This window comes from Prionailurus bengalensis, chromosome A2 (genome assembly GCF_016509475.1).
Source record: "Prionailurus bengalensis isolate Pbe53 chromosome A2, Fcat_Pben_1.1_paternal_pri, whole genome shotgun sequence".
Taxonomy (NCBI): Eukaryota; Metazoa; Chordata; class Mammalia; order Carnivora; family Felidae; genus Prionailurus; species Prionailurus bengalensis.
Window position 1 is genome coordinate 130,256,718 of NC_057348.1, and position 24,824 is coordinate 130,281,541.

General features: G+C 38.9%; 1 protein-coding gene across 5 annotated transcripts in view; it reads right to left on the minus strand.

Annotated features, from left to right (window-relative positions):
• DOCK4 (dedicator of cytokinesis 4) overlaps positions 1–24,824 on the minus strand; it is a 434,026-nt gene that overhangs the window by 184,777 nt on the left and 224,425 nt on the right. For all 5 annotated transcript variants that reach the window (XM_043589284.1, XM_043589283.1, XM_043589286.1 and 2 more), the window contains exons 9-12: positions 16,863–16,944; positions 15,720–15,780; positions 11,581–11,713; positions 7,697–7,785 (exon numbers count right to left, since the gene is read on the minus strand). In XM_043589284.1, the coding sequence (XP_043445219.1) occupies positions 7,697–7,785; positions 11,581–11,713; positions 15,720–15,780; positions 16,863–16,944 (365 nt within the window). The remainder of the gene's footprint in view (positions 1–7,696; positions 7,786–11,580; positions 11,714–15,719; positions 15,781–16,862; positions 16,945–24,824) is intronic.

The window sequence follows — 24,824 nt, forward strand, 5'->3', positions numbered from 1 at the left end:
GGATAAAGCAAATGTAGTAAAATGCTAACCTTTGAGAAATAGGAATGTTTTGTACTAATCATGTAACTTTTCTGGAAGTAAATGTAGTTGAAAATTAAAAAAAAAAACTTTAGAATAAAAAAGAGAGCATGGTTTAACAATTAGGGAATTTCAAAGGTGCAGAAAAAGGTCACATACTGCATTTCCAGCCAAACAATGATGCCAGTAAGTACCAGCTTCTTTTAGCAATATTAGAAAGCAAATTTTCTAAATGCAGTGTTCAAAATTCAGAAGCATCAATAGAGTTCTCGAGAATTATACTTCAATAATATGGAGTTAAATGGCTGCATTGCTCTGTAAGGGGAGGATGCTCAACCCCAAAAATGCAATCTAACTGTCAAAATTCTCTTTTCACTTTAGCCAAACAAAGAACAATGTTTACTTCCTGCACAGAATTAAACTGCACTCCCTCCATCCAGAGCCTCTAGATGGGCTCCTCATCTAGGTAATTCCTTTTAATCTGCTGTTGGGGTTACAACGTACAATTGGCAGGAATGCAACCACGGATGCTCATCTTGCTAAGGCAAAAAAAGAAAAAAAAAGACTGCAGAAAGTGACCTGATTAGTCAATATGATTTCTTCTAGTTGTAAACTACATGTGCAAACTATAGGAAATAGGATTTCATAAATACTCAGATAATATGAAAAGATTTTGACGTTTCTCTCAGGACACATTGAACCAGAGCCAATGATTTTTACACAATTTACTTCAAGTCACAGAACTGAATTTGCCTCAGTAAATCACAGTGGCTCAGTCTTAGTTCACATTCCTAGGATTCAATTGCTAACATCTATCGGAGGTGACATTTATAATAACCATTTGCTCAGCAAACCAAAACCAGGCTCATTTTCATGACTATTTTTAGAATTTCAAATTCTTACAATATTACTTTTGGATTTTAAAATTCCCACAGAGCACAATTTTGGAAATTTCAAATTACTCAAGCTAACTAAACCTAACCATAGATTTTTTTTTTTTTTTCTCCTTAAAGTTAAATGGATCTCTTCCAATTTTCTCTCAGTTTCGAAACTCAACAAAGATAGTGGTTAATGTACCTTTGCAAGGTAAGTTTTAGGTAAGGGGCAGGGGGGAGGGTGGGGGGTGGAGTCAGTTAACTAGACAAATCCCTTTATTTATTAAATAGACAAGATTACAATTCTAAGAGATAGGAAGACATCAATGAAGCATAAAGGACCTGGAAATTAGGTGGTAGAATGTGCTTCCAAAACTAATTTCAATGTTATTCTTTTTTCTCTTTTAAGTACCAATAACCAAGAAATAGTGGGAGGAAAGCAGGAAAAAAACCCCATACTTTGTTGAATAAAATCAGTTCTCTTGAAAACCTCTGACTGTACTGCTTCCATTCAATCCCCAATCCCATAGTCAGAGGAGAAAACAATGGAAGTCAATATATCAACCCACTGGGATAGTTTGAATGTTAGGCATCCCAACCTCCAATTTCAATTTTGTATAGCCTTGCTTCCTCCACTATGTTTAAGGAAGTCATTAGAGAGCCTTCCTTCCAATAATAAAGCCAAACAGCTCCTGAATACCTCTCTTCTCATAATTGTCTTTCTAAATTTTTTTTTCAACGTTTATTTATTTTTTTGGGACAGAGAGAGACAGAGCATGAACGGGGGAGGGGCAGAGAGAGAGGGAGACACAGAATCGGAAACAGGCTCCAGGCTCTGAGCCATCAGCCCAGAGCCTGACGCGGGGCTCGAACTCCCGGACCGCGAGATCGTGACCTGGCTGAAGTCGGACGCTTAACCGACTGCGCCACCCAGGCGCCCCTCATAATTGTCTTTCTACAAGAAGGGGAATAGACCAAGGTGACATCAAGCAATGATCCACCAAGACTGAAGGCTAGAAACTTCAGTGGCAAGACCAGAGCAATATAAGGCAGACAGATGCTGGCTACTGGCAGCTGGCTGGGGCTCAGACTGAAAAGAAGAATGGGGAAAGGTGATCATAAGAACAGGAAAACAGGGCTCTACAGTAGAAGTCAATCTACATATTACAGTAGGCAACAAAATGAAGGATGGATTCTTCCAAGGCTGGAACCTTTTACATAGGGCTCTACAGTACAATGGTTTCTTTCACTCTTTCCAAAGATGCAACAAGTAGTTTTTCATTTCAGTATGTTGGTTGTAAAGAGAAAAGGTAGCATTCAGGGAATAAGGTGGTTTCGATGTCACTTACTGGTAGTCTCACTCAGGATTCCAGCAAGGGTAAGTGATCCATAGGTCAATAAAATTGACAAAGCACGTGGAATATGGAGAGCACGTCTAAGCACCTAGAACTTTGCAAGGAAAAAGATGTGCTGCCCTTCCTTCCTAGAGCTAATCTATGTTATCACAAGGAAAACAAATTTAAAAGACCTGGGAAGAGATATTAGCAATCAAATCAGCAGAGATAAATGGAAAAGACCAGTTCAATGATCCAACCTATCAATAATCCAACTGTGTTACTCTCAAAGTCTTCATTAAGGAGATCAAATCAGGATCCGTTTTGAGAAAATGAAACAAGGTGACCCAATGATGACTCCAAAAAGGGAAAACAATAATAGCTAACACTGAACAGATACATATATGCATCAAGAGTTGTGTTACATGCTTTGCATATGTTTTCTCTTTCAATCCCTCTGAAAGCCCTTAGAAGGTACTATTACTATTATCCCAGTAAAACTGGGATTCAAACCTAGGGCATCTTATTTCCAGAGGCAAAGCTCTTAAAGGCTACACTCTCTATAAAATGACTCTCATATATAAGCAGAGAGAAATGTGCAGTTTGGCTTTAGTGGAACCCTGACCTCATAGGATACAGAATCAGTTATGTTAGGAATCTATCTGGAGGTATAAATAAAAGCCCACCACTGAGACCTTTACCATGATCCTAGAGGCAACTGGGAATCACATCAGAGTCTAGACAATGATATTTTCAAATAATGTAAGAACTGAGGAATTTTGTTCTGCATAAAGGCACACTGGAAAGAGGAAAGGGTTCGGAGTCCATAAGGAGTTGGCAAAGAAATCTACTGGAGCAGATCAACACATCCTGCTTACTCAAGACTGCATCTGTGACAGCAGGGACAGTAAGTCAATCCATGGGAAAAACTGCAAGCTGGGGCTAGTTTCATATGTGTCTATTCACACAGGAGGTCAATGAAGGGAAATTAGGAGTAGAGGGACTCTCCCTTGTGGGCAGAAACCACAAGATACGTAATGGCTACAAATGTGTACCATTAAATACCCACAGCAGGAAAGGAGCAAGGCATAATGAATCATGTTTGTGAGGCATGAAAAGAACTGAAAAAACAAAACAAAACAAACATTTAAATCAAGTCCAGGACAGCACTGTCTAATAGAAATACAATTTGAGCCACCAATTTATATTAAAACTTTTCTAGTAGCTATGGTAAAAAAAAAAAGTAAAAAGAAACAAAATTAGTTTTAGTAATGTATTTTATTTAACCCAATGTCTCCACAATGTTGTCTTTCAACATGTAATCAATATAAAATTACTGATGGGAAAAATTATTGATGGGACATTTTATGTTTTTTTTAAGTATGAAGTTTTTGAAATCCAGTATATATTTTTATAATGACAGCACAGATCGATCCCAGTGCAATAAGCCTCATATCTAGTGCTCAATAGCCACGTGTGGCTAGTGCCCAACGAACTGGATAGCACAGGTCTACAGGGTATTTAATGATAAAAAATAGTCCATGGTATCATGAAACCCAAAAGGTTTAGAACAAAACTAACTAGGATTTGCCTAGAAGTCTACCAATAAATTTGGCAAGATTAGCTTAAATTTTTTTTTTAACGTTTATTTATTATTGAGAGACAGAGAGACTCAGAGCGTGAGCAAGGGAGGGGCAGAGAGAGCAGAGACACAGAATCTGAAGAAGGTTCCAGGCTCTGAGCTGTCAGCACAGAGCCTGACGCGGGGCTCGAACTCACAAACTGCGAGATCATGACCTGAGCCGAAGTCAGTTGCCCAACCAACTGAGCCACCCAGGTGCCCCAACTTTAAAAAAGTGGTATCTCTGAAATCTTACTGAGTGTTTGTTTGCTTGTTTGGAGCTGCTTAAATGACATTTATTAAAACTTTGTATTAACAAGGAAGATGAAAATGTCCTAATCAAATTGTTTTAAAGCAATAAAAGAATACACAATTATACGTATGCAGCTAGTGACAATACACACCACCCCCCAAAATTACCCCGAATATCTAGCCATAAAGACTAGAAAAGATGTTTGTAAAAAATGGAACCGTGAATGTCTTAATCAGCCACAGAAACAGAACCAAGAGGAGATGAGAGAGAGAAGTGGCTCAAGCAATTGAGGAGGTTGGCTTGTCCGAGATTTGCACAGTAGGAGGGGCAGGCTGGAGACTGAGGGAAGAGTTGATACTGCAGTTCAAGTGGGAATGCAGTTTGGAGGCAAAAGTCCCTCTTCCTCCATGGGTAGGTCAGCTTTTTTCTAGCAGGAACTTCAAATGATTGGATAAGGCACACCCACATTACAGAGGACAACCTGCTTTGTTCAAAGTCCGCTAATTTAAACATTAATTTCACTTAAAAATAACTTCAGGAAACACCTAGAATAATGTTTGACTAAATATCTAGGTACTATGGCCTAGCAAAGTTGACACAAAATTAACTATCACAATGTCCTAGGGTTTAATAATCTCTAATTTACAGTTTTTCATTAGAAAGCCTTTCATCTTTTTTTCCTTTTTCGAATTTTTATTTCAATTCTAGTTAGTTAACATCCAGTGCAATATTGATTTCATGAGTAGAATTCAGTGATTCATCCCTTACTTACAACACCCAGTGCTCATTACAAGTGCCCTCCTTAATACACCCATCACCCATCTAGCCCATCCCCAGTCATCCTTGTCCAATAACCCTCAGTTTGTTCTCTATTGTTGAGAGTCTCTTGTACTTTGTTTCTCTCTCTTCTCTCCGCTTTCTCATGCACTCATCTGTTTTGTTTATTAAATTCCACACAATAATGAAATATGGTATTTGTCTTTCTTTGACTGATATGTGTTGCTTAGCATAATACACTCTAGTTCCATTCATGTTCTTGTAAATGGCAAGATTTCATTCTTTTTGATGGCTGAGTAATATCCCATTATATGTCCCAATATATATAATATCCCATTATATATATACATATATATGTGTGTGTGTGTATGTGTGTGTGTGTGCTTGCGTGCACACACACACATACACACACTTCACATCTTCTTTATCCATTCACCAGTTGATGGATACTTGGGTTCTTTCCATAGTTATTATTGATAATACTGCTATAAATATCAGGTACATGTACTCCTTCAAAACTGTATTTTTGTATCTTTTGGGTATATACCTAGCAATGCAATTTCTAGGTCATAGGGTAGTTTTATTTTTAACTTTTTGAGGAACCTACATATTGTTTTCCAGAGTGGCTGCACCAGTCTGCATTCGCACCAAAAGCGTAAGGGGATTCCTCTTTCTCTGCATCCTTGCCAACACTTGTTGTTCCCTGTGTTGTTAATTTTAGCTGTTCTGACAGGTGTGAGGTGGTATCTCATTGTGGTTTTGATTTTATTTCCCTGATGATGTTTGATGCTGAGCATCTCTTCATGTGTCTGTTAGGGATCCGGATGTCTTCTTTGGAAAAATGTCTATTCATGTCTTCTGCCCATTTCATTGGATTATTTGTTTTTTAGGTGTTGAGTATGATAAGTTCTTTATAGATTTTGGATACCAACACTTTATCAGATATCAGAGTTGCAAATATCTTCTCCCATCTGCCTTTTAGGTTTGTTGATTATTTCCTTTACTGTGTAGAAGCTTGTCTATCTTGGTGAGGTCTCAATAGTTCATTTTTGCTTTTGTTTCCCTTGCCTCTGGAGACGTGTCTAGTAAGACATTACTCCAGCAGAGGTCACAGAGGTTGCTGCCTGTGTCCTCCTCTAGGATTTTGATGGTTTCCTGTCTCATATTTAGGTCTTTCATCCATTTTCAATTTATATTTGTGTATGGCATCAGAGAGTGGTTCAGTTTCATTCTTCTGCATGTTGCTTTCCAGTTTTCCCAACACCATTTGTTGAAGAGACTATCTTTTTCCATTGGATATTCTTTCCTGCTATATCAAAGATTTCATTGACCATAGAGTTGGGGTCTATTTCCTGGTTTTCTCTTCCATTCCATTGATTTATGTGTCTGCTTTTGTGCCAGTACCATAATGTCTTGATGACTACAGCTTTGTATTGTAGCTTGAAGTCTGGGATTGTGATGCCTCTAGCTTTGCTTTTCTTTTTCAGCATTACTTTGGCTATTCAGGGTCTTTTGTGGTTCCATACAAATTTTAGGATTGTTCGTTGTGAGGTACATTTAAATTAAATCATTTGGTCCATATACAACTTGTCACAGAAAAAGTGAAGACAAGTATACATACCAGTTTCTGAAGTATAGAACTTCATGATATATTCTACTATCTCCTCCTGATCCTTTAGGGACTCTGCCCTCATGGGCTCCAGGTCTATTGTTTATTTAGTGGTCGATGTATGACATTATGGGAATGAGATAAAACCCAAGTTACCTCCCCAACTCTTGGGAAAAGGAGGGGAAAACTGACCTCACCACTCACTACAGCCTGAATGCTGCCATAGGTGTGACTTGTGAACACTTAGGGCTGTCCCTGAACCAGAAAGTTTCTGTCTGCAGTCACTTTTTCTTTGTGGGTCAGTTTGGCCTAACAAGATGTGCACAGGTCTGAGAAAAAGGTGGTCTGAGTTTAGACGGTGATCTTCTATATTACCAGGCAAGTTGGACTAGAACACAAATATCTATATCCCAATTACTTTAAAAGCCAGTCTTAAAAACAATGCATTCAGTTCAAATAATAGATTACCTAATTTGAAGTTTTTTGACATCACTGAAAGCATATAGCTACGTACTTTATTTTGTTGCCACATGGTTTGAAGCGGGGACAGGGAACAAAGAATGTTCACCAAGTTTTTTCCACTGAGCAAACTTAAAGATGTCACTATATGCTATGTAATATACTCTATGAATTTATTAGGATAAGACTATGTACCACATATTATACACAACTTGCAATGCTATATATTTCAGTTCCCTTAATAAGCATGCATACATTTTTCTGCATATGCCATTGCAGTTTCATTTACCCTCTTATTCAATTTCAATGCATGAACCTGAATATTTATTCTCCAGTGCATAATGATGCTCCCAGCTATAGGCAGTGAAGCATGTTTTTCTTGGACCTTACTGACCAATTTCCATCCATCAAACCTATTCCACACAACAGTCAGGAACCCAACCCTATCTGTTATTTGGTTTTTAATAACTGGTAACAACTAAGAGGCCTCAAGACTTGGTATTTTTAAACAAATTCAGGTACTCTGCTTTGTTTCAAACCAGAACAGGATACACTTTTTAAAGAGAGTTATAGCTACAAGCCTATCAAAGCACAGGGAGACATACGAGATTGTTGACTGGACATTTTTTAAAGTTACGAAGTAAACGCAGACATCAACAAAAGGCAGTTTGCTTCCTTCTTACAAAGATAAATAAAATAAAAGGACTGAAATGAAAGTGGAGGTAGAGTCAGCCAGCCCCCCACACTCACCTGCGTTGGAGCCTGTCAAATTGTAACGTGCGTTCAGCTTTTTGATGATGTTCTCGTGGATTTGGTACCACTCGCTCTCTGTGTTACACCTATGAAAACATTAACACTCTGTTAAGCTTGGATGATGGAGGAGATCAAACAAAGATCTTAACAGTACCCCTGCTCTTTTTGGAATGACCACCATAATGAACTTCCTTAAATCTCCTGGGGAGTTCCCAACAACCAGTCAGTTTTAGCATAATTGCTCCATGATGAGCAGGGCGCCCGTATCTGGTAAATGCATGACCACCTACTTCAAGCCAGAAGTGGCTATTATAAACTCACAAATGATGACAGTCCCTCTCACCACAAAATCTCAGGAACAATGTACACAGTGGAAGGCAGGGCAGACTAAGATTCAAACCCTCACTATTAACTGAGTTATGTCTTTGGGCAAGTTATTTACCCTCCCTATGCCTAGATTTCTTCATCTGTGAAATGGGGGTAACATACAACAATTGAATAATCTTGGGCTTAGGATAATGCCTGGCATATAGTAAATGCTCAATGACTGTTAGTTCTCATTAGTGAGTTTCCACCCACTGTAACATAACTAAATTTGGCTAGCATCAAAGTGCAACAAATCAAGTAAAATGCAACTGAGGTTAACACAAGTTGCACTGGGGTGATTAAAAATACCCTTGCACGGAAGGGTAATTCAAGTCCCCCAGCTTTTCTTCTTCTGGGCTAAAAGGCATCGTCCCATCTTCTTACTTTCACAGCCATCTCTACCTTGCTCTTTCAGCTCTTGTCACTTCCTAGTTTATGTCCTATTTGTTCGCATGCTGTAGCTCACCTAGAAAACTTTGAAGGTTCTTGAGGAATAGATCCTGTAAATGTGTGTCCCCTCAGGACTTTGAACACCCTGGGTGCTTAAAGAGCATGAGCTGCATCAGTGAATGGATGGATGGCCCTCTGACTGGCAACTCCCCATGATTCCTAAATGTCAAAGTTGGTTACCCCTTCTTACTGCCATTAGGCTGGGGACAGCCTCCCTCATCTGAATATGCTTAGAAATCACTACTATTTTTTTTGATAGCCACAAATGCTCCCTCCCAAGGGTCCTGAATATCAAACTTCTATACACTATCAATCAAAATGTTCCACAGATTTATATTCCTTGTGATCTTTGTCTGTACCTGACACTCACAATTTGCTTACATATTTATTTAATTCATCCCCATAGGCTTTTCCAGGATGAACATGACAGAGGTCATTTTCAAGCCACTTAACAATAGGGTACCAAACAGAACAATGAATCTTAGAAGGCTGGGGAAATTAAGATGAAATGAAACCATTCCACCTGTCCAGCTGTACGATCTACTCAAATTGCCATTGAGTAGATCCTGTCTCTAGTTTTCTTATTTCAGGTCAGTGTGGAAGGAAGAAAGATGGCTTGCTTCCTATTAGTTAAGTGACTCCAGAATTCATGCTTTTCACCTACAAAACTCCAAGTAAAATCAAAGCTCAAGTATGTGACTGAAATATCTTCCAGGCTCAGATGAGGTATTTGTTACTCTTCTATATTTAAGTCCCAGATGGGTTAGGGATTCAGTCACATTAACAAATAGAGATTTCTTCCAAATTATTTCTAACAGGCACTTCCTTAAAAATGTTTTACTATAATCACACTTTCTTCTTAATCTACAGTGAGTGTTTTGATTGGCTAGCATTCCTCCTGCAACAGATTCATAATTTGCTGATGTGGCATTTTTAAGGGGATCTCTCTACCAGCAAGAATAACCTAAAGCCTTATTTGATGCTTATAAAAACACAGACAATAACAACCACAAAAAGCAATACAATTTATTGTTATGAGAGTGAGCATCTCTCATAGGCAGAGTTGGAACGCCTGGGTCTTCTTGAGCTAGCTGCATAATCAAGGCTGATGCATGCAACTGTCGGTCCCCAGCGTTCTCAATGGTAAGATAAATATAGTGCTTGCTACCCACACCTGGAAAGACTGCTCAGAAATGATGAGACTGTGATTGTGAGAATTTTATTTTCTTAAAAAGCAATGCCACACAATAGCATCATTATCACATTACTAGACAGTGGTGTGAAATAACACCCGAAAGCATAGGGCTCGGTACATGACAGCTCAAGTTCTGGAGTCAGACAGTCCTGATTTCAAATCTGGATCCCACTCTCATGAGCCTGGTGACTTTGGGCATTATCTAGCCTCTCTGTCCCCTTATGTGGAACACAGAGCCAAAGCATCTGCTTCACGGGTATGTCATCAGGAAACGTGACGGGATGCATGGAAAATACTTAACACAGTTCCCTGCACATAGTAAACACACAGTAAATAGTGGTCATTAGCATTAGAATTATTTCAAATACATTGTATTGTATGATCCCCAGGAGGGTTTGGGAAAAGATTCAAAGGTATCAAAGATTCAAAGTATCAAGGATTTAATCCCAGCCGCCAAAATTGAGGGCTGCCATGTGATAAAAAGAGTAGTGAGCTTTACTACCCACTTGTTTCACCCGAAGTTTTCAAGTTTAAAATCAAGGTCACATGTTTTATCCTTCTTTAAAGAGACAGAGTTTCTGGTCCTAAACCACAGGCTACAGACAAATCTTTCTCAACTAATTAGCAAATGTGTAGCATAGGTCCTGGGGGCACTGGGTGGAGAACAGATAAATCCATGAAACCCTCCAGCAGTCGTCAAAAAGCAATTTGAAGTCTATATCCCACAGGCAGTCGGCCACTTGTATTAACCTACGAAAACTACTGGCATACATTGGGTATATCAACTCCACAGATAGAACGGAAACTGAAGCACAATCATTCATGGATATGGCCAGCAGTTTGGTCCTCAAACCAGGAATGAGGAAACCCCACGCTCACTGCCCTACCTACCCCCACCCCCAGGGGGTGAGGACATCCCTGTAGATCAACTCTCAATTTCTAAAAGTGTGGGGAGATGCTCAGGGTGGGGTGATCTGAAACCATGTGCATTTAAAAAAAAAATCAACTAACTCAGGATTTGGGATACATTAAGTGATTTTCTTAGTGGAGTGCTGAGTTGAACTCTATCCCCTCAAAAAAGAATATTGATGTCCTAAGCCCTCAGAATGTGATCTTATTTGGAAATAGGGAGTTTACACAGGTAATCAAGTTAAAATTAGGTCACTAGGGTAGAACCCAACCCAATGTAAATACGTCCTTATAAAAAGGGGAAATGTGGACACAGAGATGAAGGCAGTGATTGGGCAGCACAGCTACACATCTCCGAACACCAAAACCTGCCAGCAGCCACCAGAAAGTAAGAGAGAGAGGCATGGAATAGATTTGTCCCTCCTAGCCCTCAGAAGTTATCAACCCTGCCAACACCTTGATCTAGGACTTGCAGCCTCCAGAACTGTGAGACAAAAAACTTCTGCTGTTTAAGCCTCGGTCTTCACGGTACTTTGTTGGGCAGACCTAGCAAACTAATAGTATGTGAAAGAGAAGAGAAATCATCTACTTGAGCTTTCTGTTCCCAATTCTAATGAGTTTATGTTAAAAACTATGTCCATTTTCCAAGAACAAACTAACACTCTGAGGGTAAGGACTGGTCAGGTTTTTAAATTCACAGGAGGTGCTCTGTGAAGTAGATGGTCTCCCCAGTTGATAATCTATCTGGGTTCTTGGAGTCTTGATTTTGTGATTCCTCTGACTGGTGAATGGTGATTTGTGGGCTCACTTGTAGCGAGTTTACAGACTGTTTTCGAGGAGTGGCTCCTAAACTCAACCCATCCCTTGCCCCTCCATTACGGAAATGGAGTAGCATCTGCCACACAAGAGCCACATGTGCCTCTGCACCCGCCCCAGGCCCCGCTGCGTTCGTGCTTCTTACATGTACACTTTTAGGATGAGGTCATCTTTCGTCTCTCCTGTCAGCAGGTCGGCAATACTAAGGACCGCACAGCCAAAGGGTCGCCGGTACTGGACGCTACACGCATTCTTTTTTTCTCCTGCCCCCATTCGACCTGTTCAATTGAAAAGCAAACACAGCCCATGGAGCCATTTGACTGATGCATCTTAAATAGATACATCGGCCAGATAAAACACAACCGGACAATTAAAAGGACACAGAGGATGTTGCTTCAGTTTGTGACTCTCCCTGCCAAGCACCTCACTGTGTGACCTCAGGCTCATAGCTGTAACTCTGGGCACCAACTGTCATCTTTGAAACATGAAGATTGGCGCTGGTCCCATGTTTGGGAACCCTCCCCCTGAGGATTTGTTTAGGCGACCCAGGAAGTCCAGGTCAATAAATGCAATAATGGTGTCCATTCCATCTAAGAGAAAATTTTTAAAAAGGTCCGCGTTTAAAGAGCTATTTTAAATATTTCACCTTTGAAAGGAAGCAGTTTAGATACCCTGAAGATATAACAAGGAAGCACGGATGATCAAAAGAACATGCATGCCCTTTCCTGACCCAGGGCTCAGGCTGATTAGAACTCAGCCAGTGGCTGCAATCTCCCAGGATGGCTGTCACTCCAACACAGTTGCAACTTGTTTAAATTGTTATATATTTTTAAGTATATTATTGAGATACTGCTTTAATTTGTTATTGTATTTAATTTACCAGTGGATTAGTCTGAGGACAGAAAGCAGAAAGTATACTGAAGCTGAAATATAACAAGTTAATGTGAGGGAAAATAATAAAAAAAATATGCAAATCTGTTTCCAGATGTTTGGCAACAGATATATAAGTTGTTTTCCATCTGAGCAAAATTCTCCCACAGGACATCTAGAGGACTCCAACACTTCCCAAATCCAATGTTAAAAGTAAAAAAAAAAAAAAAAAAAAAGGAGGGGGGATATCCAACTTGGCTTCCATTCACTAGTAATAAAGTAAAACTACCTTAGCAATGCATCATTTTTAGGGAAATGCTTACAAATAGCATGGAAAAACTACAACATGGTCAAAATAAGTTGCTTTTTAGATGTGCAAAATTCAAAGAGTCGTGTTTTCATGATCTGATGCTGTAATACGTAGCTAAATTTCAACCCACGTTTTCATATAAATTACACTGATAAACCAAACACTTTATAAGGTCCTATATGAATTTATCAACAAGTCATACTTTTACTTACAAAACTGGCAAATAAATTTAAAACTCTGTTCACTTGTTAAATGGGGAAAAAAAAGTCTAGTTTACCTCTATTTTGAATATTATTACAGATTAGATTAGGATAAAATATACACTCCCATCTTTACCGGCATCATGATTTACAAATTCTTTTCTTACTCAATCATTCCCTTTGTTAACACAAGCCGACACAGGGATTATAAGATTTCTGGGTGGAGTGTTTCAAAGTTACTTAACATCACACAAGGGGTTTAGTGGTAACAAACAACAACAAAACTCCTGAAACCCTCAACATGATTATTCCCACACAGACTCCTCCAGCTGTAAATTCCTAGAAGTTGATGCAGGGTAGGCATATCGCCCCAACTTTCTGACCCACTGTGGCTAGAACTGCACAAAAGAAAAATCTGTGGGTGCCTGGTGAGGACAGCCAAGTAAGGGGGGATGCAGGAAGTGCTCTCTCACCACCTGAGGAGCCGCGGTGAGGTTTGGGCCACTTTCTCTGATTGCCTTACACCCTCACTGCTGAGCCTCTACATCACTCATGTCTGAGGACACTCAATTTCAAGTTGTCTTTTCTGGCTCTGCAGGCACCACAGCTCTGGATACTAAAACTTTTCTCTCAGTCCTGCACCAAAAACGCTACTTGATGCCAGCCCTGGTGATTCCAACTCTAGAATTAATCAAAGTTCACAGTTCCGGTCAGATTTCTAGGAAAATTCTCTAGGCAGAAAGGCAGGCAGGCGTGGGGAAAGTAAAAATATTTAGCGATATTTAGTAAACAGTTTTGGGAACCAGCTAAAAGCCAAAAGGAGAAACACGGAGATGGAAAAACCTTAAGTGGGATGGACGGCAGGAGGATCTAAAGCTATTTATTTCTTTTTTCCTCCTCTTCTAACCAAAGATCTGGGCTTAAATTCCGAGGCAAGGTGCTATCGCTCTTGTTCTCTGCAGCCAGTGACGGTCAGCGTGCCCTGTTCTTTCTTACTAAAGCAGGTACGAGGGACATTCTAGAAAAAGTAAGAAGTATTCCTCCCTGACAGACCAGAATCCTCCACTCTTCAATTTCACTGCAGCAGATGAAGTCTCACCCTTTCGCAGCGTTTCTTACCTTTATTATTCCTTCTCGGTCTCAAGATGTCACACTAGTAAATGTGCCCAACCATCAGGCAGTTTATGCAGGAATCTCAGTGAAGCATTAATTTGGCCAAAGCTCAGGGCGGGGGCAAGGGGTGCAGGTAGTTTCTCATTCAACATTCATTCTGACGACTTAACGATCATAAAAAAATCTTAGTAAAACTAGCAATCACTGATCCAACACCCTGTGTTCAAAAGACAGCCGTGTCACCGGTACGACAGAAGTGGCTCCCTCAGCAGCAGAGCCGCCCAGGCCACAGGCAAGTAGGACCTGGAGTCCATTTGCCACATGTGTTTCTACCACCAACAACCTGTAGATAACTTTTAAAAAGTTCGGAAAGCAAAAGGAGTTTACTGTTTCTCTCAATACTGTAGAGAGTTATACTCCAATGCAATGTTTCTATGAAAATATCCAAAACCACATTTTACATTAATAACTGGCATGACACATGTGAAATAAACACACACACACACACACAAAATTACCTAGACTGCATAGACTGCATAGACTGCACCCCTGCCATCCTGGGCACACACAAAAGCTTGATCTCATAAATCCACTGCAGCATGCATTCCAATTTTTCAACATTTAAAAGAGATTCTTTACAATTCCTCCCCCCCCCATATACTCACTTATAGAAAGAAAATTAAAACCAAAAACAGTTTTCTTTCTGTTTCAACTGCCCCTCAAATTAAAAAAAAAATAGCATAAAATGAAAATGGGTTTTCAGAAATCATTTTTATGAGAAAAATATAAAGAAAATCTATGTTGGAACGGCAACATGTTTTATAGTCTCTCTCAATGCACAATGTGGTTATCATATTCATAAGATAAAAGACTATAAAAATGAAGATCACTATGCAGGATTGCACAGTGATGTATTATTATCCTGCAGCAGCATTCCCGAGCAGATAATATACCAGAGTTAGGGAAGAAGTGGGAACCAATTCCCAGTATCAGCTGGTTGGCTTTTAATAGAAACACTGTGTAGGCTACACAATGCCTTGTTTTACCTAGTTCCTCTGCCATAAAATACCTGCTTTTGGAGACATTTTATGAGTGAAAACGAGTGAAAATATTCTGGGTCTGTTGTGCAAGTTCAGTGTAGAACACCCAAAGTGGGCTCTGCAAGATGTTAGTAAATGTTACATTATATAAATGTTTCCACAGTCAAATCAAATATGGAGAAATCTTGGGCCAACCAAGTTAGAGAGGCATTTCAATTTTTCCCTGTAGGGCTTCTCAGACCCTTTTATGAGCTGATGATATTACACAAGTGGAAAAAATATACAGCATTCAGTATTTCATAACCCTTTTCTTGTAGCACTTTCTGCAGTAATGCTCTGTGGCATTCTACACTTTTGAAAATGCCAATTAGTATAAAATCTTCATAAACTTGTAGGAAATCCAGATCCGAAAAGTTCAATTTATGCTGTTAACAGGAATTAGAATTTAAAAAGACAAACACCAAATTTTGAATCAAATATGTTTAGGGAGTCCAATAAAACAAAATGAAGCACGACGACGACCTAATGACTTCTATGGAAAGAGAACAAAATCTATTTATGGCGCATGAAGAGGTTGTATGTGAGTTTGGGGAGGCAAGGGAACAAGTCCCAAATTCGGTGGTTCTTGGATTCCAAACTGGCTTTCGCTTCTTTCTCATCCAGATAGCAAAGAAATCACATCACCACAGAGACTGTTCAGCATTTCTTGCCGCTGCTGTGTCCCTATCACACTGACAAGTGTTGGACTTACCAATTCGGATAATGTGCACAGTGATATAGATGTCCCTTCTTAGTTCGCTGCTACCCAAATCCTACCAAAAGAAAAAAAAAAGTGTGATTATTTTAAAACTCATAATTTATGCAAAAGCACTTAAAGGTAATAGCACATTATTTTCACAAATAACAGAAGAAAGACCAAGATAATGTCAACATTCTTAATGGAATTTTGCAGAAGCATATAATTCAAATGCCATTGTAAAACTACCACTACAATCACCTTGACATTGTAAGTCTATTGATGTCAAACAATGCTTAAAAAAAAAAAAAAAGCTCATTCTATAATAGCCAAGTTATGAAAACAGCCCAAGTGTCCACCAACAGATGAATGGATAAAGAAGATGTGGTATATATACAATGGAGTATTACTGAGCTATAAAAAAGAATGAAATCTTGCCATTTGCAAGGACATGGATGGAGCTAGAGAGTATAATGCTAAGTAAAATAAGTCAGAGAAAGACAAATACCATAGGATTTCACTCATATGTGGAATTTAAGAAACAAAACAAATGAGCAAAGGAGAAAAAAAAAAGAGAGGCAAACCAAGAAAGAAACTCTTTAACTAAAGAGAACAAACAGATAGTTACCAGAAGGGAGGTGGGTGAAAAATGGGTGAAAGAAATGATGGGGATTAGTTGTGCACTTGTTGTGATGAGCACCGGGTGTTTTATGGAAGTGTTGAATCACTACATTGTACACCTGAAACTAATATTGCATTGTATGTTAACCACTGGAATTTAAGTAAAAACTTAAAAAAACATAAGTAAAAATACCACTACAATGAACTTTACACTGTAAGTCTACTGATGTCAAATAATAGCTTTTTTAAAAAGTCCATTCTTATTTTAATCTCTCACTCACTCATTCTTTAAACATTTACTAAGTATATTCTAAATACCATATGCCACGCTGAATCTAACAGGCTCTAACATGCACCAAAGGAACAGAGGTGTGTCTATCAATGGTGGTGTTAAGAATTCCTAGCACGAATGTACTTTATGTGTTATTTACAAAGTTTAGGCAGAGTCACTATTTTCTCTCACAATAATTCATTTCCCTTAAGTAACAAAGCACAAATGCAAGAATCTGCTTCCTAGATGAAACAAGATCCACCTACCACAAAGAGAGAGCAATGTCGTTCTGGTTTATCTGGGGCTTTGGGAAGTCCATTTCTATTCAGCCTCAAGAAAAATCTCTCACTATAAGAGAAAAAAAGTTTAATATTCTGAAGATTATTTAATATCTAAGGACTCATCACTCTTCTAATTGCTTCTTCATCTAAGGAGTTAAACTCAAAAGTTAAGTCCTTCATTTGATGCCAAAATTGCTTATGTAAATTAGGAGCATGCCCAGGACAATAAACATTTGCTTCATTTCTGATAATACAGGCAAACTGCAACTGCAAAAGCAGAAAACATAAATATATATGCAAACAAAAAATTAACTTTTAAAAGAATAGGTTGTCATATCAGTGATATCATTATTCTATAAAGTAAAAACAAGTGCACTAAGGGAAAAAAACAGGACCTAACTGAGTTCATACCTAAGAGGACTGTTTTTCATGTTTTGTGTGATAGTATTTAATAAACATCATACACCATTCTCAGTGGTAACCATCCATTATAAGGTTTAATATCTTATGCTCTTATAAGTCTATAATCCAAAACACAAAGAGAAGGCCCAAGAAATGAAATTTGAATTTGCTTTGGTTCACAAAGGAACAGGAGAACTCAAACGCCCCACAGAACTCGCATCTGAATATACAGGGTCCCCAAATCTAATGCAAACACAAATGCTACTGATCAGCCACTAATTCAAGTCAATAAATACTTGTGGATATCACTTAGATCCAAGGTAATGCTACCCTGTTTATATTTAAATAAATAAATAAATAAATAAATAAATAAATAAATAAATAAATAAATAAATAAAATAGAATATCAATCCAAGAAAAATGAATCTACCAGCTACCCTGAGCTTCTGAATTTCAATATCCTGGTGCCTATGAAAGAATCAAATGGCTGCCTGCCTCAGGCAGAAAACACGCAGCCAACATCCACAGAATGTGGTGTTAGCACATAGTGTGGCCTTGGTTAGTGTAGTTTCCGCCTAGGAAATGAGCAGGGAAAGGGAGTGTCGAGCATTGGTGAGGCGCAGAACTACCAACTCTATGCGTTTTCATCACTCGATCTTTGCCTTAAATAATGGCTCTGTCACCCAAAATCTCCCTTCCTTATACAAAGGGAGAAGTGAAAGCCATAACCACATCTCTAAGGAAGCATATGGATTTGAATTTATGGCTGTTTTGGAACAGCTGTATTCTCTTTTGCGATTTAAATCTAGATAGATGCACGTAATAGATTCAGCTACCTCGCTTACCTTCTTTTTTTTTTTTTTTTTTTTTTTTTATGCTATGCCTATTCCTGACCTCTCATATGAGAAAAGGGAACCAATGACCATTGCTATGGGATCATTTCCATACCTATTACCTATGGGTTTGTTTTTGTTTTGTTTTGTTTTCCAGAGTGGTGGCTGTAAGGTCTGATGAAGAGAATATAAATTGCTGTAAGGTTCTCAAGTGAAGCTCAAGTTCCCATATGCTATGATTCTGAAAGAGAGAGTGGGGATGACAGGTCCAACGGGGGGTGCAAAATTACATTAATCTTATCCAATTGTCATGATAATTCAAGGAGGAGGCTGTCAGCTTTCTTCACAGTGGAAGGAAATTCACTGTTATTTCAAGATTAAGACATGCTAAAAGGAAATGTGTAAAACTGCATCTTAGGACAAGTGAATTATACTTAATCATATTAGGTATACTGTTTTTGCATGAATTTGCCATTTGGTGGCTGCTCTGCTAAGGACTTTACAGGGATTAATTCATTTAATCCTCACTATGCCCTTATAAAAACAGTATTATTACTATACCCATTTTATAGATGGGAAAACTGAGAAATAGTAAATAGTTTTGCCCAAGATCACAGAGCTGGCCTGTGGCTTAGGATGGATTCTATACCACGTGTTAATTTAAAACCTTTGCACTTTATTTAAATGCTATGCAAACCTTGTCTCTGCTTTATAGAAAAATATTGAGCAAATATTTCCAGAATATTGAGATAAGGGAGAAGTCATTCATCTGCTTGAGACACCCACTGACTCAGTCAAGCCTCGTCTCCAGAATACAGGGTCACTCTCCCCAAACCCTTCCTGGCCTCAAAGGAATGAAAGAAATGAAAATCTGATTTAGCAGATTTCAGAGCTGTCTCTGGCTTAAAATGGTTCCTTACTAGGTTGTTCAATGAAACATACCTAGAAAAATAAATTATTTTACCAAACAAACGCAACATTCCAAAATGATTTAAGAACTTGGCTTTAGTCAAAACTCTGGAGATTTAAGAATGCTATTTGGTTTTGCTTCGTAGCCATCAAAGAAAGTTTATACATTATATCTCAGCCCAAAACACAAGCACTGTGACCATTATCCCCTCTTGTGTATCAAAGAGAGCATGTGCCAGTTCATATGTGTTTTTTGTTTGTTTTTTTGAGATGCACTTATGTTTGAGGCTCTTTATTCCTACTGGAATGTTTAAAACAAATTTCCTTTTATCTTCTGACAGGTGAGTCTAAAATGATGAGTACCAAATAAGGTTAATATACAAAAGTCAACAAGGCATTCTAGATATTAAAACCTTAACTTTAATACGGATATAAAATACTACTCCTGATTTCCAAGCTTCATCAATATTCTGGTAAAGCAGTGTTTCCTCAAGTATTCTATTTCAGAAAGAGATTCCTCTTGCTCTGTCACTATTTTAATTTCACCAGTCTAGACAGAATCCTGATTATGCAAGTATTATACTATATCATATCCTGTTTCAGAAAGAATATCAATATGTACTAAGCCAATGACATATCCCATAGCTTAAGCATGCCTTAAGGGGGAGATAAAAATAGACTGACGATGGGTACTATGGAAAAATAACCCGTGCATTTTTTTTTAAGACTTCTATTAAAGGAAAAAGAAAACCTTTGTGGCCAATTAAAAAAACAACAACAACAACTTTTTTATTCACTTAGTGACAAATTCTTACACAAACTCAAATGAATTTCTCTTCAGCTTTGGTAATACAGCAACTGTTTAATCAGTAAATGGTTTCAGAGTAAACCAAAGACCTAGAGCAACACATTCCAGAATCTTTGGATTACAAACAAATACCCCTGATCCCATGTGTGGAGAAAACCAAAACGTATGCCTTCAAGGCTGGGAACCGAATAAGTCACTCACATTCCACCTTGGAACACCTTCTACAATTCTCTCACAAACTTTGGTGGCCACGCACAAAGGCATTTTCGAGACTCTATTTTAAGTAAAACAGTGGTTATCTCTGATGAGAAAACACAACTAGTTTTTGTGAGTTTAAAAGTGTCCTATGATAAGATGTGAATACCTCCATTACATATTCACGTTTTTTTCTTAATCGTAAGAGGTCTGTGTATTTCTTTCTATTACATTATGAGTAACCAGAGTACAAGGGGATCACCATGAACCTTTACATCCCCAGCTGGTGGCCAATGATTTGGTACTTCCTCAGTGTTTAATTAAACAGTGAACAAATACAATCTTTTAGGAAAAAATACAACAAAATCCAAATAATTGGGGAGCTTTATCTCCCTTCCCAACTTTCCCTCTCTTCCCCATAATGTCCTTTATTTTGTGGTAGAGAAAGGTACAAAATTCTCCAAAGAGACATTTCAATCAGTGGTGCCTCCCCACCAGATGTGAGTCACTGAATTACCTTCATGGTACCCCCAGATTCTAGATCATGATTTTAACCTTGTTCCCATGTACATTTTATATCTTTATTATATTAAATATATAGTAATGGAAAAATCTACAGTGACATCATATACTTCCAAATGAGAATACTGCGTCCTTTTTCATCATCAAAGAATGAATAAGCAAATAGAAACACTTCCAGAAACACTGAGAAATGAGACTTGATATTACCAGCAGGGATAAATATCCTCATTTGACTTTTCCATATACTGCCATGTTCTCCCAGAGGAAATTTCACTGCCAGAGAAATTTAGTGTCCACCTGAATTCCGTATGTGAGCCATTACAAATCATTCCATATTATAAATCAACAATGGCAAAATCTTTCTTTGGAAATAAAGAATAAAAAATCCTATTTATTATTTATGACTTGCCTTCTTCTAACAAGAATTTAAGGAAAGCTAGATAATGAAGTAAGAATGTATCTAAGCACCCCCAGCATGGCGCCAGGGGAAAAATAGTATAAATAAATATATACCCTGTGCTAGGCACGATGACTTACATTTCACATGGACTTTCTTACTTAATTCTAACAATCACCCTATATGATAGGAACTGCCTCCATCCCTGCTTTATACAGGAGAAATCTGGGGCTTGGAGGTAGGAAGCAAATCGGCCAAACGTGCATGGTCAGCAAGCGTGGAGCCAGGAAATCAATATTCAGGGCCCAACTCCAGAGTCTCAGCTCTTAACCACAACGCTATGCCATCTTTAATTTTTTTTTCAACGTTTATTTATTTTTGGGACAGAGAGAGACAGAGCATGAACGGGGGAGGGGCAGAGAGAGAGGGAGACACAGAATCGTTAACAGGCTCCAGGCTCTGAGCCATCAGCCCAGAGCCTGACGCGGGGCTCGAACTCACGAACTGCGAGATCGTGACCTGGCTGAAGTCGGACGCTTAACCGACTGCGCCACCCAGGCGCCCCAAACCATCTTTAAAAGAACAGATTATTTGGAACAAAGAAGAGCAAGACTAACCATGTCATGTGAATGGAGACTTTTTATTGTGAATATTTTCAGTAAAATAAAAAATAATAATGACAACGCACGAAACTGAAAACAACAAATAGAGGAACAAATGTATCCATGTCTCGGGAGTTTACGGCTGTGAACCTACTCACCTGTGCTAATGCGTTCTGAATACTCTATGAGACCTCTGATAATGAAGAGTGTATTTCAATAACATGGTTTGGTAGAAAAGTACTTACCAGTGATCAAAATATATGGGGTCTACAGTAGGGGTCTGAAGCCCTCTGATGGCTTCTGTTCCCATTCTCAGCAAGATAGGATGCTCCCGTCTTCCTGCTCCTCTGCCTATCATATCCACTGAGAAGCAATCGCCCTTCTGTAGGAAGACCTTTCTGTAGGAAGGCCTAGGGTCTTGGAGGCCTGCAGGCCAGGTGTGGGAGGGTGCTCCCAACCCTCTGAATAATCAAGTGGCTCTCTCATAGGGTGTTCCTTGGATAATCAGTTGCCTTCAAAGAGCAACACACTTAAAGCCAGGAATGGCCAATGCCAAGGAGATTTTTCTATTTCTCTGTACGCATTCATGTTTACCTCCATATCACTCCCCTCTTCTAAAAAAGCAAAACTGCCTAGTGATTCCAGGTATGCAAGTTACACAACCCATATTTCATCCAAAAATGTATGACCAGGTAGCATCTTTGGTTGAAACATGTAATGTGAAAGATTAGGATTCTGATCAAGCTACAAAAAATTATGAAGAATATTTCTAAACTCATGCCGAACAGTTAAATCACTGAAATAAATGGATGATCTCCAAGAGTAATAGTAACCAAAGAAAGAAAACATTTAGATGGTCATGTTCTGGTAAGCTAATCAGAAAAATAAAACCCTGAACTGTCTGATTCTTCAACACTCATACTTTATGAAACCATTTGACCAAAAAATACTCCATCTGGTACCTTTGAAAATGCAAAAGCACTTGTCTTAAAGTTCACTGTGCTGTGTATAGAAATAACAGTTATCATCTACTCTACCTTAAGAAGTGAAGGGAGATGCACCAGGAGCCAGAGAGGAAATAGTGGGAGCTAAAAGACAGAAAGAGACGAGTGAGGGGTGCCTGGGTGGTTCAATTGGTTGAGTGTCCAACTCTTGACTTGGGCTCAGGTCATGATCTCACAACTCGTGAGTTCAAGTCCCACATCGGGGGTGCAGAACCTGCTTGGAATTCTCTCTCTCCTTCTCTCTTTCTCTCTCTGCCTCTCCCCTGCTCACGTGCACACTCTCTCAAAAATAAACATTTAAAAAAAGTAAAAGAAAAGAAAAGAAAAGAAAGAAAGAAAGAAAGATAGAAAAAGAGTGAGAAGAGATGAGGGAATGGTTCTGCCCTGCTGGCTCCAGAGCCTCTATCCAAAAGGCAAGAACATCAAATATACAGTGATTTCAGGCTTCGATGTCACTGCTTCTCCAGCATTTTCTCAAATGCTTTCTGACTGACTAACAGGGTAAGATGCTTCTGACAGTCTGAGGGCAACTGTTACTGTGCTCTATCCTAGAACAAGTGGCAGTGGACAACTCAAAACAGGAAGCCTCAAGCAGCTTCCTAAATGGGGACTAACGCCCCCACCCCCCCAGGAGCTGGTGCTGCTGCAGTTCAGGCAAGACTCTGGGGAGCAGGTGGAAGGTGTGCTGGCTGCCCCGTGGGGGGCCACTGGACCAAGAGCTTCGGTGCTCACTGTGGCACAGGGGAAAGGTGAAAGGAATGTCCAGTGGGAAACAGAGGAACTTGCTGGCCTTGTCATCCAGGGGCTCTTAACCTGGGTGTGCACAACATGCTTTGGGGAGCTGTGTAAAAGCCAGGCCCTTCTCTGGAGATCTTGAATTACTAGGTCAGGATGGACCTAAAAGCTCCTGTATGTTTAAAAGCCCAGAAATGTTTAAGAACCACTGTTTTGACCCAAGTGCCCCAGGCCCTAACAAGTTAGAATGGCTGGCTATCTTTTATGAGTCATACATACCAGAAAACAGGCAACACAGGCCTGGTATCTTCAAGTCAAAGACTTTTCCCCTTTCTTCTCCCAACCACATGACCAGACAAGGGACAGAGTTTTTCCTTGGCAATGAATGAAAGCAACTTCTCAAGCCAGACTTCCTAGATAAAGCTATTAATGTGCTTTCTAATTTTAAAACTAAAGCAACATTAGGGTCATGAGCTCTTCTGATTAAAGGGAAATGGAAAGAGAATGATCCTCAATACCAAGGTTCCCGGACTTTACCTCAAGAGCAGATTCTGAGTTTTCTTTTTTTTACAATTAATGTCCATGCCCAGATTCGCTTTACAAATATTTGAGGGTGAAGGACTAAGCAACCAATGAATGTGATGGCTTTGTCAGGACAGCAAAGGATTTGGTTTTAGTTGGGTGATACAAGGGGACATAATTTTTTAAACTACAGTCAATTCTATTGCCAATTTGGAACATCAAGCTGATTCCTTCTTACTACTTAAGATTATTTAAAAGCATTTCATGTTAGTTTTCATTGCAGAGAATACAGCTATCTGAACTGAAACTCTCTCTAGAAAAGTAAAACTCAATCAAACAAGAGATTCATTGCTTTTTAAAAGTTATAAAGAAGTGAGGTACAGACCACCTGCTGTTTCACAGGCACTGTGCTATTCATCATTGACTGAGGAAGTTTTAAAAAATGATCTGGGTTGATCGTTGATTTGACAAAAACAGTAAAAAGTTCAAACAGTTCAAAAGATTTGAGACCCCAGAAATCCCAATGTTGATTACAAGTAGAATTCTTAGAAATAGCTACACTGGTTGAGCCACTCAGGAAAATACTTGCTTGCATCTATCTCTAGAGAATTCATTAAGAATTTCAGTAGAAAACAAGTTCCTCAAAGAAGTAATGAAAAGTAGGCAATGATAGGATCTGATCAACACAAATAAGAACCAAGAAATAAGAAGGCTTATGTAGGCAGAAGAGCTTATGCTTATTCTTCTGGGAATTTACGTAACTTGATCACTGTAAATACTCTACCTTTGATACTTCATGAGGGAAAAAACACTGGTCTATGTACAGTAATTATTCTGCTCTTTTTGTTAGGGAAAGCATTTGTAATAAGGAATCTTGAAAATAAAGCAAACCCAAGCTTAAGTACTCTGGCCTGAAGCATGCAGTTCCTTGCAAGGAAGTATTAAATGAAAACAGAATAAATAACAAAACTTGAAATAAGTCAAGCCCTGCAAAACCAGTAAGTACAACACATCTTGC